A 17305-nucleotide genomic window follows, 5' to 3' on the forward strand; every position below is an offset into this window, starting at 1 on the left:
TAAACATCCCCAATTTAACGCGTTATAACAAGGAAACTAATTACCATATGAGGACCAAACTTGGTAGCATTAATATCAATGACATGGGGAAGGGAAATAATTCAGAATCAATTCAATAGAAACACTTTTAATGTGCTACTATGGTACATGATACCATTACATACCAGTACCATTACTGCTTCAAAAAGGGCTCAAATGGTGCCAATCAGTGTCCAGAAGAATCTGAAAGTGCAGGATTGCATTTGCATGAAACATGCCAGTAGGTATGCTGGCTACCTCTCATGATCAGCTGCACTTCAGATCAGCACATGTGTGAATGTTCTCCTGGCAAACCCTGTCCTTCAGGTAGCCCCACAACCAGAAATCACAGGAAGTGAGATCAGGTGATCGTGCTGGCCAAGCATTTGGAAACAACCAGCTGATAATTCAATCATTTCCAAATGTGTTTCAGAGAAGCACGTGAAATTTATGAGCGATGTGTAGAGGACGCCATCTTGCAAGAAAACTGTTAACTTCACTGCATCTCTCCTGTAGGGCGAGTTGACATGCTGGCGAAGCATATTGCAGTAATGTTTCCCAGCCACACTGCACGTGTTTGGGCCTTGAGTGCCATCCTATTCAAAAAAGAATGGGCCAATGATGAATGAAGCATTGAAGCCACACTATATGGTGACACATTCACCATACAGAGGAACTTCATGCACAGTGACTGGAGGTGAAGTTCCCCACACCTGACAATTCTGTGTGTTCACCGCACCAGTCAGAGAAAAATGACCTTCATCTGTTCATAGGATAGTCTAGGGCCAGCCCTCATAAACTTCAATCATTGCAAGAAAGTGGAGGGCGAAGTCAAACGTCATTGTGTGTCCTGTAGTGCAAGCTACTGTATCATATGGATCTTGTATGGATACTACTTGAGAATGGTTTGAAGCATCTTCTGTACAGTGGACCGTAGGAAATTCAACAATCATGACACAGCATGTGCACTGCCTGATGATTGTGAATTGCGTGTAGTATTGTCTTCCATAGCAACAGCGATTTCAGCAACCACTTGTGGTGCAACCGGTCATCAGCCTCTTCACGGAGCGACACGTAGTTCTCCAGTTGATTTGAACTTCTTCATCATGCTATGCACAGCAGGTGGAGAAAGAGAACCCTTCCATAATCCTTTCAGACGGCAATATTCTCGAAGTGCAGCAGCAGCAGCAGCAGCAGCATCATGATGACTGATCATGGCGCCTGGTGGCCATAGTTAGAACTGGACGGTGGCGCTGTGACGCATGGAAATCATGCACCCCATACTCTGGATGTTAATGCTGCCGAGTTTGGTACTGGTACGGTAATTAGTTTCCATGTTATAATGTGGTAAATAGGGAAAGTTTAATTATAACCATCTAGTATGAATATCAATTTCAGTAGAGCAACCCTTCTCAAATCCAAACTTTGATATGTTTAAGTGTGAGCGTACTCTTGAGTACATTACTTTTTTGAATATTTGGTAAAAGAGATGTCAGTAAGGAAATTGGATGATAGTTGTTTAAGTCTGTCTTGTCACCTTATGAAGAGGTTTAACAGTTGAATATTTTAAACTGTCTGGAAAAATTCCCTGCACCAGTGAAGCATACTAAGGCCATTACTTATTAAGTTAGAACAACATTTTAGAATTCTGTCTGAAATTCCATCAACACCACTGGAGCTTTTGCTTTTTATAATTCTGTTAATTTAAGTGAAGGCTGTTGGTGCTACTTATAGTTGCTTACAGTTATGTGGAATGGCATTTTAATATATTTTCTTGCTCCTTAAATGAAACCATTTCATCCTGTTTTTGTTGCTACATTTATAAAGTGATTGTTAAAAGTACTTGTAGCTTGTGAATTATCAGTCACAGCATTGCCATTTAGTTTAACTGTTACGTTATCTTGTACACTGACTGTCTCTCCTGTCTCCCATTTGACACTATCCCATATAGTTTTAATCTTATTATCTACATTGTTTATTTCTGTTGGGACATGCATACTTCTGAACATTTGCCTTTCTTTAAAATATTACTGTATTTTTTTGTTGTAAGCATGTTATGTCGGATCTTGGCTTGATTTGATTTGATTTTAACAGGGAAGCTAAAATAGCTTTGGTCTAACCCACCACTGCCCACACCAAAACTAAGTTTATTGTGCGTTATCACTTGCTGTATATCTAGTAAAGCCAGCCAGTGCCCTTAAATAGTGCAAGGAGTGAGTCCCTCTACCAGTTTTTTGTGAGACACTATTCCTTCAGGTCTAGTTGTCCCGAAGATTCTGTATCTTTTACTCTCCAATACCATTCATTCAAAGATTAGGTGTGATGCAGTTTCTTCACCCTCATCACAGGTCCTACATTTAGGGTCCTCCTCCGTTATACCCATTGTGTGTAGGTGTTTTTTTTTCGAGTTTTTTTGAAATTCCCATGGCCGGTCGTCAATCCAGTTATGAGTTCGATCTCTTTCCTGTTCAATCCCAAGATTACAGAGCTTCTTTTAAAACACGGCTTGGGCATCATTACCTTACCATGTTTCTGTTTATGGACCTTGGTCCTATATCCTACCTTATTTTTTCTACGTCAGTTCTGTAGTTCTAATTTGATCATAGCCTTGGTGATTGCCAGGACAAGTTCCGGTCCAATACATGGCGTTGTTGCCCTCATCCTAGCCAGTCTGTCGGTTTGTTCATTGCCACAGATCCCTGAGTGGCCAGGGACCCACACTAGGTTTACCTTATTGCTTCCCCCTAGCTCCACCATAGCCCTGTGGCATTCTGCAACAATCTTAGATCTTGTTGCAAGAGTTGCCAATGATTTCAGGGCTGCCTGGCTGGCTGAATAGATGTAGATGTTATGATCCTTGTAGCACCTATGCATATTCTCCTCCACACATGCCCTGATTGCAGTAATTTCAGCTTGGAATACGAAGGCCAGGTTTCCTAGAGAGATTATGGCCCCTGGTCTTGGCTGAACTCCATACACCCCTGCCTCACTGCCTTGGTCTATTTTCAACCATCAGTGAACCAGCGATGTCTCCTGTACAGTGTTGAACTGTTTTTTCCCACTGATCCCTGCTCCCTGCTTCCAATTATTATATTATAAGGTTTGTCAAAGCAGTAGGGAGTTATTATACAGTCGGCAGACATTTCCCCAGCCATTCCTATATTTACCTCACTCACTATCTTGGTGTGTGATTCTGGATATCCGAATGAATCCCAGTATTTGCCCATTTTAAGTCTGTGTGCCCCAGCTGCTGCCTCCACCTTGACCCAAAGGTGTAGTGGAGGCATGTCCAGCATGGCTTCCATTCCAGTTATGGTTAAGCAGACCAATCTCTGCACCTTAGCAAGCTCCTTAGCTGCAACCCACTGTTCAACCTTCTTCCATCACACTACGGCCCACGTAGGAAATCCTAGGTCTGACCACTGTGATGTATATCCAGTGCATACCCCTGGTGCTTAGGCCTCAGTTTTTGCCACAAGCCGTTCTAGTACTCACTAGAGTACTTTTTGCCTTAGAACAGATACAATTCGAGGGGTCCATGTTAGCTTCTCATCTAATGTTGCCACTAGATATTTCACTATCCCCTTCACAGGTAGTTTCATCGAAGAGATTTTAGATTCCAACTTGAGTGTTGAACATCTCTCTTCATAAATGGCACCACAACAGTCTTCTTAGGACTAACCCTCAGATCCTGTTTAATGCACCAATTTTGCACAATGTCCAAACCTCCTTGTGCCATATTTCTAACTGTGTCAGTAAATTTGCCAAGTATTACTATGACAAGGTCATCTGCATATCCGTGGCAGAAGCATTGTGTGGAATTTGATTCCTCAGTGAGTTCGTTCACCACTAGATTCCACAATAGAGGACAAAACTCCTCCTTGTGGGCAGCCTCTAGTGGTGTTAATTACCATCTTTTCATTCATCATGGTAGCCTCTACCTTCCTTCCACTAAGCATAGCCCTGGTCCAGCCCTTACCAAGGAATCAAAGGTCGTGTTACTGAAGGCCCCCTCGATATCTAAGAAGATGCAGAGGGCTATTTCTTGAAAGTGAAGTGCTTTTTCCACCTTCCCGATGAGTTGGTGGAGAGCTGTCTCACATGATTTACCTGCTCGATATGCGTGTTGGTTTGAATGCTGGGGGGCCCGGGACATGACTTACTCTGGCATTTATACAAATTTCTCTCTTCTTCTTACATGAAATTTTAATTCCCCAAGTTCTTGAAACCTTACCCTTTTCTTTTTTAAATTGATTTTCAGGATTTCTTTTTAGAAAAGAAACTTTCAATTGTTGACACAAATTTACTATGGAATAAATTGAATTTGACACTCGCTTCTCTTTTTACATATATGGTACTTCATTCCATACCACCCCTTTAACTTACTATTGAAACATTTGTATCCTTTTCTCATTAATATATCTCACAGCTTTGTATGATCCTGTCTGAGGGTTGTAAGGTCCCATAGTGGTTTTTTTTCCCATTAATTGTGCATCATGATCAGGTAGTCCATTGACGATTATGTACACTTTGTTTCAGCCTGAGCACTGTCTATAAAAATGTATGTCTTACTGTCTTGGTGCGTGGAAAAATAGACCACTGAAATTAGATTGGAATACCCAAATAATAATTCTAGTTCATTTCTCCTATCAGTATCTTTTAATAAATCTACATTGAAATCTCCATAAGTGACAAACCTTTTCTTCTGTTCTGGAATGTAGCTTAGCAATGCATCTAGAGTTCTGATAAATAGCTGAAAGTTTCTTAGAGGGGATTTGTAGACTTTTACAATTATTGGAGAAGTATCCTGCAGTAAGGATTCAAAAGCACATGCTTCTCAATGTCTGTAAACTGACTCTAACCTAAAAAAGTGCCACTTTTGACATGTGTGCTTGCGGCCCCCCTTACACTTTTTACAAGATGCTCAGCAAATCTTCCCCCCCCCCCCCCCCCCTCCCCAATCCTATTCAGGTACAGGCCATCCTTATAAGTGTATCCCCATCTCCGACCTTTATTCATATGTTCATTATATTCACTACCAAGATGGTAATATAACATATATACAGCAGTGATCCCAAAACAAACATTCAAGCCAACATGTTATATCCTACTTGCCAAGAAATCCTTACACTAGACACACAAATTCATTCCACTTATGATAATACTTTCATTAATATGCATTATTGTGGTACAAGAAAAGTGCTCTTCGGAAATCGAGAAGTACTACAGATTGCCTTGTTCCATGCTGACTGGCATGGAGGAAGTAATTGTGTTAGAGACAAGTAAAGATATTTTAAGATTCCACAGTAGGTGGATCAGTGAGGAGATTGGATGAAAGTTTTGTTGTACCCTTCTGGCACCCTTCTAGTAGGTGGGTGTGACCTTCGCTTTCTTCTAACTACTGGGCACATTTATTGTGAGAGGATCTGTAGCATATTGTGGTTAAAACTGGGGACATCTCACTTGGAAATTTTATAAAGAATACAATCCGAGTTTAGTAAGTAAGTGTAATACCTGCGGTAGAAGAATATATTTTCAGAGGTTCTTCAGCACAACATACAGGTAAGTTCTATGCAGAAAGAGGTGAAACACTGAGTTCAATGCATCATGACAAGTAAAATTATTCTAAGGACTGGTTGAGTACTGAACAGAACATTTGTAATGATTTGCATTCTGAGACTTACTGGACAGAAAGTAGTTTCCCATGGCTTTGGAAGAGCATAAGCCCTGCAGTAACTGAAGAATTTGGTTTTGCAGTTTATAATGGAAAGTAGATTGACACTTATGATTTACTGTATCTTTAGTTCCTTTGCTCATTGAACCTTTTATGTTAGTTCTCTGAGTTAACTTTGTACTAGGATTGGGCATTTTTACTGGAAAATGTTCTGTATTGAGTCATTTTATATGCTGCCAGATGTTGCAGAATTCTACATTGGTATGTCATTTGCAGGTAATTGGAGTAAAGCTGACAGGCAAGTTGCAGGGATGGACGTCACCCAAAGATATCATTTTGAAAGTTGCTGGAATACTCACTGTGAAAGGAGGCACTGGTGCTATTGTGGAGTACCATGGTCCTGGAGTGGACTCAATTTCGTGCACTGGTGAGTAAAGTGTGTGTACTGCAACAGATAACACATCTAAATGTATCTACACATGGGAGACTTACATACCACAAATAGTAACTGAGAACACTATTACTCCTCTACCAATGGCACATTTGTGGCTTAGTTCAAGAGAACATTAGATGGAACACAGTATGTTTACATTTGAGGAACGTAGTGTCAGTGATAGGTGAGATTGAAACTACTGATGTTTCAAAAATTGCTCTTGGTGAGCAGTCATGAAAGTTGAGCATTCATGGGTAGATGTCAAGTAGGGACACACATTTGACTAAAAACAATTTACACACTGCACTTGTGCATGATATTGATTTCTTGACACGAGTCATTGTATGAAGTATGGGGCAGCCAATAATGAGCTCTGCAGCAGATTAAGACATGGCATTGTGCTGTCATAACATTCTGTCCACTCAACTTGATAATTTTATACAATTAATCATAATAATTAAGAAAAGTAATTGTTATTTGATGCAGTATTTTATTGCAATAAGAATGATGAAAATTAAGTATCAGAGTATGTATATTTGACATACTTGTGTTTTAATGAAGTGAGCCTATCAGAATTTATTCATTGGAGGGTGAAATGCAAGGAGGCAAAATATAGCTTTCAGGGGTAGACAGGACCAGTGCCCCCCCCACACCAATATTGTGAGTCAGCAGAGCAGACCAATCCAGCATGTTCTGGAAAGTGGAGGAGCAGGCAGAGTGATGCTGAAAAGCAACCCGGAGTAAAAGTTAATGGGTGGTTTCCAGGGTTTGACACCCCTTCACCTTGGATCCTGTGAATAAGTCCATAAGTGGACTCAGTCAAAGAAAAAAATAGTCCCCCTCAATTTTGTTGTTGTTGTGGATAGAAGAGAATCTGCAGCTTTCATTAAAGTAACATTTAGAGTTTGTCTCCATGTAAGTCAATCAGAGAGAGTGATATAGTTGCAGTGCAGTTGCAATTAATATTTGGTGGGCTGTTGTGTCTGATGTCACTGCCATCAATAATCATGAGCAGTGGGGCAACATGCCATTGTTAAGAGAGACGTGCCTCAGAGGTTGAAATGGGCAAATGTGCGTCAAGTGTCTTCTGCCTTGATTGCACAGTATGCTTTGTTAATGCTCTTACTGGGATAATAATGTTGTCTAGGTAAAGCAACACAAGCATTGAACTTTATGAAGTGAAGTGTTTTAAGTATATTTGTGCTGGTGACAACCTGCTGAGGCTTAAACGCAAGTGATTAATGAGTATAGTTTAATATCGTGTTTGGCACATCACTCCATAGTGTGAAGATAGGTTAGACGTGGTGTACTATTGAGCTGCTTTCTACTCAAGTGTTGTGATATTGTCATCACTGATGACCTTTTGGTCGTGATTGGTAACTTAGTGGAAGTCTGTTGATTTGGACAATATCTGATGAATTATATCTGGCTCTCCCTAACTATACTGGTGAGGTGTGATATGTTGTGTGTGGCAGAAAACATAATTAGGCATAATTCACATGTTGGAGTGCAGCTTACTGATAACTGCACTGGAGATAATGTCAGGTGAATTTGACAGATTGGGGAAATGCGACTGGTTTTCTGCGGACACATTACTGGCAGATAGGTCATAGTGTCACACTCCCTCATAAACTGCCAATTACTGTAACAGTGCATTATGTCCAATAGTATGTTATCAATTAAGATATGATGATCTACTTTCTCTTTGAGTTGGCTGATGTATTTTTGTTGTGTTCGTCAGCAACACAGTTGTTAAATTTAGAGTGAGAATTAATCTGGCCACCAGAGGGTATTATAAATGTTAAAATATGTATGGCCTTTTCTTTACATTGTGCATTTTGAGTATTTTTTTGTGTATGACTTTTACATTTACTTGTAATGCTGAAGTAAGTGTTGTACTAAATACAAAGTTCTATAATTTTGGTAGCAGTCAGTTCTGAGTATAGCGTAATGTTTAGGTTAGGTAATAAAATCACAATTTTATCATGAGCAAGTGAATTTTTAAAAAAAATCCAAAATAAGATTTCTTTGGACTCTTGTCTGCTGCCATAAATATACAAGTATTACTTATGTTACCAGCTTATATTTGTTACTGAAATCAAAAGTGTATCTTGTTGTTGTGTTGTCCACCAAGAATAAGGTATTACTCTGCCATCTTAAATACCAATCATAGCTCATGACTGCTATTACTTGGCTCTTAGGGAAGGATTTCCAGTTCCTGCATTGACTGTTGCACTGCTTAATGTCACTTCACACTGTGAGAAATTAGTGGAAATAGTTACGTACACAAATGTGGTGGCAAGCTTGTGACTAACAGCACTAAGAAACAAGTAAAGATAGAGTGAGAGAGGTAATTCTTGACATCTGCTCATAGATAAATTCAAGTTCCATTCTTGGCCTTGATCTGTGCTGTTTTGGATGTAGCATTCTCTTTTTAATTGACTGCATTGGTATTTATTCTTGCCTTGCCTTATTGATCATTGATTATTCCCATACATACTAAGTTTTTTTCCTTTTAAGAGCATGGACAAGAAAATTTTATTTGGCTAAATGGTATGAATACAAAAATTTGGTCCCTAGTATCCTAAACTTCAAAATTGTGCTACTGACTGAGTAATGATATGTAGTACAGCTCCATTATTCATCTACAGCTTCCATCATGTCATCTCTCTATGCAACTTTTTGCACTGTTCAAAGAATATTGGGTTTGAAAAATATTTTCATTTCACTGTTACAGTTTGGCATGTTACCAGTGTCCCACTGGCCCTTCTTCCTCACCACCTCTCTAGGCTAACTGTTCAAGAATTTTTTTCACTTTTAAATCTTGATACGCTAATTACAAGTATTATATTGTTTCAGGTATGGCCACTATTTGTAACATGGGTGCTGAGATTGGTGCAACCACTTCAATTTTCCCATACAATCGGCGTATGAGAGACTATTTGGTAGCCACAAATAGAGAGGGAATTGCTGAGGAGGCAGACAAACATGTTGAGTCACTTTTCTCAGCAGATCCAGGAGCAACTTATGATCAGGTATAACTCCCTCTTCCTAACGTCTCCTTTCCTTTCTTCCTCCTCTCTCTCCCAGCGCGCGCACACGCGCACACTTATAGCAGTGCCTGTCGGTGGTGTTGTGGAGGGCACATTTAAGATGTGTAAGTTAATTTGCTGAGGCTGATTAATTAGGTTACATCATCATCATCATCTCCATTCCAACAATGAAGTTTGTGTTTATAAATCGTATTAAACTAAGAAATTAGCAGACCTTCATCACTACTCTTAGCTTCCCTGCCTTGCTACTTTTCATCAGGTATGAGGGGTCAGGGTTGTCCGAGCATTGTTGACCCTGTTACATGTCAGGATGATGGTGCAGGTTGGTGGCTTGGGAGCAGTATGCAGAACAAGTTCCTCGGCCACTATGAAATTGTAAAGGCAATAGTAACAACAGCATGCTTATTTAGCAGACTTCATATTATCAATGTAGTCAGTGTTGCAGTGGCTTGTGATAACACTGGGCAGTGCCACTTGCCCATTGAAGTAGGTGACAATATGAGATGCCTGTGGGGACGACAGGCTGGAAAGGTGGCCACAGCAAAGGAGCGGTGTCAACGCTTCAGCTGACTGGCACACAGCCGTGTCGAGCCTGCAGGCGTCAGACGTGCAGTGGGAGCACACTTGTGTACAGACCAGCCATGCCATTAGGTGTGAATGCGGCATCCAGACAGCAGCTCACCAGGGATCAGGTGCAGGAGGACCTCTTGGAGGTACCCAGGAGTTATTCAGTATCAGCCTGCATTGATTACCAGTTGGTAGGTGCCAGTTCAACCCCCAAAAGCATCAGGACTAGGTATGGCTCTCCGTAGATCAGTGGTTAGCAGAGGCAAGGCTACTTGTAGATTAGGCCTGATAACGTACGTTGGGTTGATGGCGTTCTGGATGTGGACAGTACTAAACAGCCACTGTATGGCAGAAGTGGCTACTATTTGTACTCACTCATCATGGTCTTATTTTGCCAGAGCATCGCTTCCAGTCACATAAGGGGCCCAGAGATTAAGTGTCAGAGCTTAGCATGTGGTAACCCTGACTGCCACAGTCCCAGAGGAGAAGTTGTCACCATGCCAGCTAGCAAATTTCTGGCTCTGGCAGTGGAATTTGGAAGGCAGCCTGCCGGCTCACTTGGCTGCAGGGTCGTGAAGTTGGCTTGGGAAGGTGGTGCTGCAATGCTGGGTCAGATACATTATGTGCATGCTTTGAGTGTAACAAACAGTTCACTCCTGTGGTTACAACACTGTTCTACAGTGTGGCTTCCATCTATGTCGGTGACTTAAGTGGGTTGTGTTGCATATAACTGTAATGAAAGTTGGCATGTGAGGCAAATACTCCACTTCCACATATTTACAGATATGCTTGTGACAGGAACATATCTAAAACACAAATAAAAAAAAGTGTACTCATGGTAACCAACCAATGTGAAATGAAATGAATATTGAAACATTAATATTTTCAGTGGTGGAGATATGTTTTTTCTTTTATTTGCATCTTTTTTCATGAGATGTTCATATAATCAGTGCCTTTACACTCTTTAGAATTTCAGCTTGGCCTGCAGTAACTCTCACCCACTTGAAATTTGATACATTATTCATTCTTATTCGAGCAGCACAGCTCATTTTTTTTAACTGATATTTCAGTTAATTTAGTGTGTTGATACTGAGTGGTGCCCTGTTGGCAAACAAGCTGCATTCCTCCTCATGACTGCTTGCCATTTGTTTTTGTTGTCGTCGTTGTTTAGTTGTTGAACATAAATTGGAGATTGGTGTAGTGAATTGTGGGCAGTCTATTCATTTCCATCAGTGGAATCTGGAAGTGGTGCTTCTCCTGTAATCAAATTACTCATGGTACACACTTGACATGACAACATGTGAAAAGCTCAGTGCCTTCATAACCTTGGAGGTTGTGTTCCATGCACTGAGCATCCATGATCTGGTGGTAATCAGATATACTTGCCATACTTCTCACCCATATTTTGCTTGATTGTAGTGACTGTCAGTGTAAGATGATGACACCTGTGATACGGCAAGCTGCACTAACCTGCTGACCCCTGCAATAGGAGTGCTGTCTATCCAACACAACATTACATAAATTTAAATTATTCATGTGTTTATGCACAAAGGCAATTATATGATAATCTGTGGTGATGGTGTGGCAGCGGCAGTGTGGTTCAACTGAATTATGTTTTGCTGCAGGTGTTGGAAACTATTATTTTCTCATTCAGTGTATATGAGGTGGTTCTGCCGTGTATCAAGCAGCTAGAGAAATAATGTCAGCCCGTTATGTTGGCAGGAAAAAGCAAACTACACCTTCTTCTTCTTTTTTTTCTCTCCAAGAAATAAAGGATAATATTTAAGGATTTTTCTTTTCTCTGTAATTTTATTTGTCATCAGTTGAATAAAACAACTTTTCAGTATATTAAAAAAACCTCCATCATACTGTCACTTTGTTGGTGTATGGAGCTGCACACCTACTTATGGAAAAAACTTTTGGTCCCAGAGACTCATTAAAAATGGGTTTTACTGTAAATGGAGATGCATTTCTTAGCAGTAGGTACTGCCAACCTTGCTTGATACTTAATTAAATGCAAATACATCACATTTTCAAATATTTAAGAAAGAGAGCAACGAAAAATAAGAAACCACACATCTCAGCATAAAATACCCATTTTATGACATAAAACTGGCAGTTTTGGTTTTGCTAAGTGCTTCATCTGCTATATGATCTTCAATTGAAATATGCTGAATGTTTTAATTGTCCTTCAATAACTTTTTTTGAGTGAAAAAGTGCCTTGTCTTTATGTATTTTGTGCAACAATGGAATTCAGGATTTTTTGAGTCTCAATATTGCCATATTATCAACCTTGACAACTAGAACATCAGTCAGTTCTCTCATTCCCCCTAAAAAGTCTACACAGATAAATTATTTTGTTATCAACTTTTGTTGCACTTACCATCTTTGTTTTGGTTATAGATTGGCAGTCATTGCCTTTCTTTGACTGTCAGGAGATCGCTTCATCTTTAAGTGTGATAAAGACACTAGATGGTTTGTTGCACCTCCAAAGTCTGTGTCACTGTGGCAATCTAATATGCTAATGCACAAATCTGGATGATGGATGATATCTAAGTCGCATGTATCTGCTACATTGCTTCACTACATCTTTTGTTGATGTCATTGTATGTGTATTACATACAAGGCTAAGAGCATTGTATGTGTATTACTTACAATGCACTTAGCTTTTCACTCATGTTAACTCGTTCATAATGTTTTAGCACTAATCTGTCTTGCATATTACCCTGTCTTCTACCTTTAAGCTCTCAGGTTTCCAAATCTCGTCCAGTGCTGTCCTGAACAATCAGTCATTCCTTCTCATCCCGTCCAATAATTCTCCCCTGACCCAAGGTTCTGGGAGACTTTTCCAAACACTACCCCTTTTCCTAACCCTCTCCAGTCCTTTTCCTTCACTGCTCTTCCTTACCCTACAACCCTTGTGCTGGAAGAAGGAACTATTGGCTCTGAAAGCTTGCATATCTAAAACCTTTCTTTATAGAGGATGGAGTATGATAAGTCACCTGATTGAATTTTGATCCTACAAGTATACTATTAGGGCAATAGCTTTCAAGTTGTGCGCTCAACTTCGTGCAGTTCATGGAAATCACACCAGATGTCATAACAAATTCATCGCTTCCATTGTGAGTCCACCATTTCAGTTTTCCACAATGGTGGACGAAGGACAGTTGACCGTCGCACAAAAGACGAAGATTGTGTTACTGTGCACGGTGACATACTGCTTTACATTGACGCAGAGAAGGTTTTGTGCTCACTTTAGCACATGGTGGGCTTCCATCCCACAGACAATACCCAGATTACATAAAAAATTTGAAGGTACTGGAACTGTTTCAGAGTGTCAGCGGTCACATATACGTACTGTACGTTCGCTGCAAAACATTGAAGCAGTTCGAAAGGCTTTGACTTATAGTCCAAATAAATCAACAAGAAGAGCCAGTGCCAAATTTGGAATTTCACGCCGATCTGTACAAAGAATTATTCAATCTGATGTTCGCTTGTATCCATGCAAGATGAGTTTGGCGCATAAGCTTACTGTGAGAGATAAGGAGCAGAGACTGCAGTTTGCAAGGTGGGCAATCGAGCAAGACCAAGAGGCAATGCTATGCAACACATGGTTTTCTGATGAAGCTTATTTTTACATGAACAGTATTGTGAACAAACAGAACGTTCTATTCTGGGCATGTGGACCTCCTTGAATAATCCACACGAAAGACACCTATGGATAGAAAGTGCGTGTGTGGGTTGCGATGTCAAGGCATGGCATCATTTGTCCATTTTTCTTTGATGATACAGTAACTGGTGAATGCTATTTATATATGCTGCGAAACCAGTTCTTTTCTCAGCTCATGGCCTCATGTCTTCCATTGCAGACACAATGATTCATGCAGGATGGAGCACACGCCCATACTGCCAACGTTGTGCTTGATTTCCTACACAAAAGACTTGGCCTTAGTGTATTTTCAAACAGATTTCCAGAATGTTATGCAGGAGGAGGAATGTGGCTGCCACACAGCCCGGACATTAACCCATGTGACTTCTTCCTTTGGGGGTTCCTTAAAGAGAAGGTGAACTACAGATAACCCCAAAATGCAGTGCAACTTAGGGCCATCATTGTGGAGTTATGCTGTGCCATTCCAGAAGATTTGTATTGGAGAGTCATCACAAATGCAAGTGTGCAACTTGAAGAGGTTGTAAACCAAAATGGCAGTCATATTGAACATGTGATTCATTAGGTTGTATTTCCAAGCTGTATTCTTTACTTCAACACCAATAAATTACAAATCTTGTCAACAACAACATGAAACAAGTCGGGTGACTTATCATGCGCCACCCTGTATGTTTGTTCTCCTGCTGGCGAGTAGATTTTTATCTGTCTGATTACTTTATATTGTTTAAAACTAATCAGTTACATGGATATTTCAGTTTAAACAATATAGAAATGTCACTGTTATTGTAATGTGATATGATGTAAAATGAAATTCTAAAATGAAAGCATTTTTCTTGGCATTTTAAATAAAGAAAGTGAAAGAATTGTTTAACAACTACTGTGCAGTGTGTCATTTATTGTCTGTCCAATTTCTTACCTTCTGCTCTAGTTTTGATGTGTGTTTAATTTTTCATTCTGTCAACATCACAGGCATAAAAATTGCCATTATTATTCCATTGTTCAAGTTGAGTTTGCCATTTCTTTATCTGTATAGCAAATGACATCTGATACACAGTTCCTTTCAGTTTTCTTCTTCTTCTTTTTTTTTATAGATAATAGAGCTGAACTTGGACACATTAGAACCACACATCAATGGACCTTTCACTCCAGATTTATGTCACCCTGTTTCAAAAGTTGGTCAAACAGCTAAGGAGAAAGGATGGCCTGTGGACATTAGAGTGGGTAAGTATTTTTACTTTGAAAATGTTGAAAAATGAAACTAAGCTGCATAAAGACTCACATTCTGTGTTACTCATCTTAAGCAAAAAGCGAATGGTAAAACATTGTATGGGGGAGACACATGTTAGTTGTCATACTGTTTACCAAATTGCATGTAAATGAGGTAAATAACATAATAAATATATCCATAATGTCTCGAAATTACACACTAAACCATATCATTCATATTATAACAACTCCTCTGGACTTACCTTGTAAAATGCAAGTGCCATGCCAGAAACTTCCCTGATGTTTTGAAATCCTTAATTGTTTCAAGTTATAAGGAAGATAAAATGTCTTGACCACTATTGAACAGTATCCATCATGTCCATAATCTCGTCTTAATCGTATGGTTTTAGGCTTAGTCTGTCTACCATTAACACTGTGATGTTCTCAGATGTTTTCCAATGTTTTGAAAGCAATTCCTTTCCTGTGCTATGCTCCTTAATTTAGACAAAGCACTTGACTGTATCACATGATACCATAGTACCTACATTTGAACAACATTATGTATATGACAGTGAACTATAATTAATCAAATCGTATATATTAGACGGGAAACAAGTTGTCATAGTAAGTAATTGAAGGTCGAATGCCCTTCCAATTGCTACAAGAGTCCCACAACACTTTGTTCTAGCACTTTAACTTTTTTTAAATATATGTGATCTTCATCGTCCAACAAGTCTGTATTAACAGATGATACAACCCTTATAGTGATAGATCTCAAACTAGATGTTGTGCTGAAAACAAAACTATACTGTTCATTTACATCAATGTATTACACTACACATATCACCATTATTTACATTACACTGACTTGAAAGGAAAAAGTAATTTGTTATGCTTGATAATTAAAGAAAAAAAATTATGCTTTAAGGCAGAAAGGGTTTCAGACAAACACTGCAGACAGTTTCTCAAATACCTTGTCATTATGTCTAGATTACCATTAGACAGACTTCACTGTAGTTAGATAACTGTCTCTCACTGTCAGCATTGGAAGAGGAAATCCAAATAGCCTTCAGTCCCACAACTCCAGACTGCTGATTGTCTACTACATTCTACATTTTCTACATTTATACTCCGCAAGCCACCCAACGGTGTGTGGCGGAGGGCACTTTACGAGCCACTGTCATTACCTCCCTTTCCTGTTCCAGTCGCGTATGGTTCGCGGGAAGAACGACTGTCTGAAAGCCTCTGTGCGCGCTCTAATCTCTCTAATTTTACATTCGTGATCTCCTCGGGAGGTATAAGTAGGGGGAAGCAATATATTCGATACCTCGTCCAGAAACGCACCCTCTCGAAACCTGGCGAGCAAGCTACACCGCGATGCAGAGCACCTCTCTTGCAGAGTCTGCCACTTAAGTTTGTTAAACATCTCCGTAACGCTATCACGGTTACCAAATAACCCTGTGACGAAACGCGCCGCTCTTCTTTGGATCTTCTCTATCTCCTCCGTCAACCCGATCTGGTGTGGATCCCACACTGATGAGCAGTACTCAATTATAGGTCGAACGAGTGTTTTGTAAGCCACCTCCTTTGTTGATGGACTACATTTTCTAAGGACTCTCCCAATGAATCTCAACCTGGTACCCGCCTTACCAACAATTAATTTTATATGATCATTCCACTTCAAATCGTTCCGCACGCATACTCCCAGATATTTTACAGAAGTAACTGCTACCAGTGTTTGTTCCGCTATCATATAATCATACAATAAAGGATCCTTCTTTCTATGTATTCTCAATACATTACATTTGTCTATGTTAAGGGTCAGTTGCCACTTCCTGCACCAAGTGCCTATCCGCTGCAGATCTTCCTGCATTTCGCTACAATTTTCTAATGCTGCAACTTCTTTGTATACTACAGCATCATCCCCGAAAAGCCGCATGGAACTTCAGACACTATCTACTAGGTCATTTATATATATTGTGAAAAGCAATGGTCCCATAACACTCCCCTGTGGCACGCCAGAGGTTACTTTAACGTCTGTAGACGTCTCTCCGTTGATAACAACAGGCTGTGTTCTGTTTGCTAAAAACTCTTCAATCCAGCCACACAGCTGGTCTGATATTCCGTAGGCTCTTACTTTGTTTATCAGGCAACAGTGCGGAACTGTATCGAACGCCTTCCGGAAGTCAAGAAAAATAGCATCTACCTGGGAGCCTGTATCTAATATTTTCTGGGTCTCATGAACAAATAGAGCGAGTTGGGTCTCACACGATCGCTTTTTCCGGAATCCATGTTGATTCCTACATAGTAGATTCTGAGTTTCCAAAAACGACATGATACTCGAGCAAAAAACATGTTCTAAAATTCTACAACAGATCGACGTCAGAGATATAGGTCTATAGTTTTGTGCATCTGCTCGACGACCCTTCTTGAAGACTGGGACTACCTGTACTCTTTTCCAATCATTTGGAACCTTCCGTTCCTCTAGAGACTTGCGGTACACGGCTGTTAGAAGGGGGGTAAGTTCTTTCGCGTACTCTGTGTAGAATCGAATTGGTATCCCGTCAGGTCCAGTGGACTTTCCTCTGTTGAGTGATTCCAGTTGCTTTTCTATTCCTTGGACACTTATTTCGATGTCAGCCATTTTTTCGTTTGTGCGAGGATTTAGAGAAGGAACTGCAGTGCGG

General features: G+C 40.0%; 1 protein-coding gene across 3 annotated transcripts in view; it reads left to right on the forward strand.

Moving 5' to 3' along the window:
* Nucleotides 1–17305, forward strand: part of LOC126162426 (aconitate hydratase, mitochondrial-like) — a 79627-nt gene that overhangs the window by 17334 nt on the left and 44988 nt on the right. For all 3 annotated transcript variants that reach the window (XM_049918927.1, XM_049918928.1, XM_049918926.1), the window contains exons 6-8: nucleotides 5969–6119; nucleotides 8985–9160; nucleotides 14504–14633. In XM_049918927.1, coding sequence (XP_049774884.1) covers nucleotides 5969–6119; nucleotides 8985–9160; nucleotides 14504–14633 — 457 coding nt within the window. The remainder of the gene's footprint in view (nucleotides 1–5968; nucleotides 6120–8984; nucleotides 9161–14503; nucleotides 14634–17305) is intronic.

This window comes from Schistocerca cancellata, chromosome 2 (genome assembly GCF_023864275.1).
Source record: "Schistocerca cancellata isolate TAMUIC-IGC-003103 chromosome 2, iqSchCanc2.1, whole genome shotgun sequence".
Taxonomy (NCBI): domain Eukaryota; kingdom Metazoa; phylum Arthropoda; class Insecta; order Orthoptera; family Acrididae; genus Schistocerca; species Schistocerca cancellata.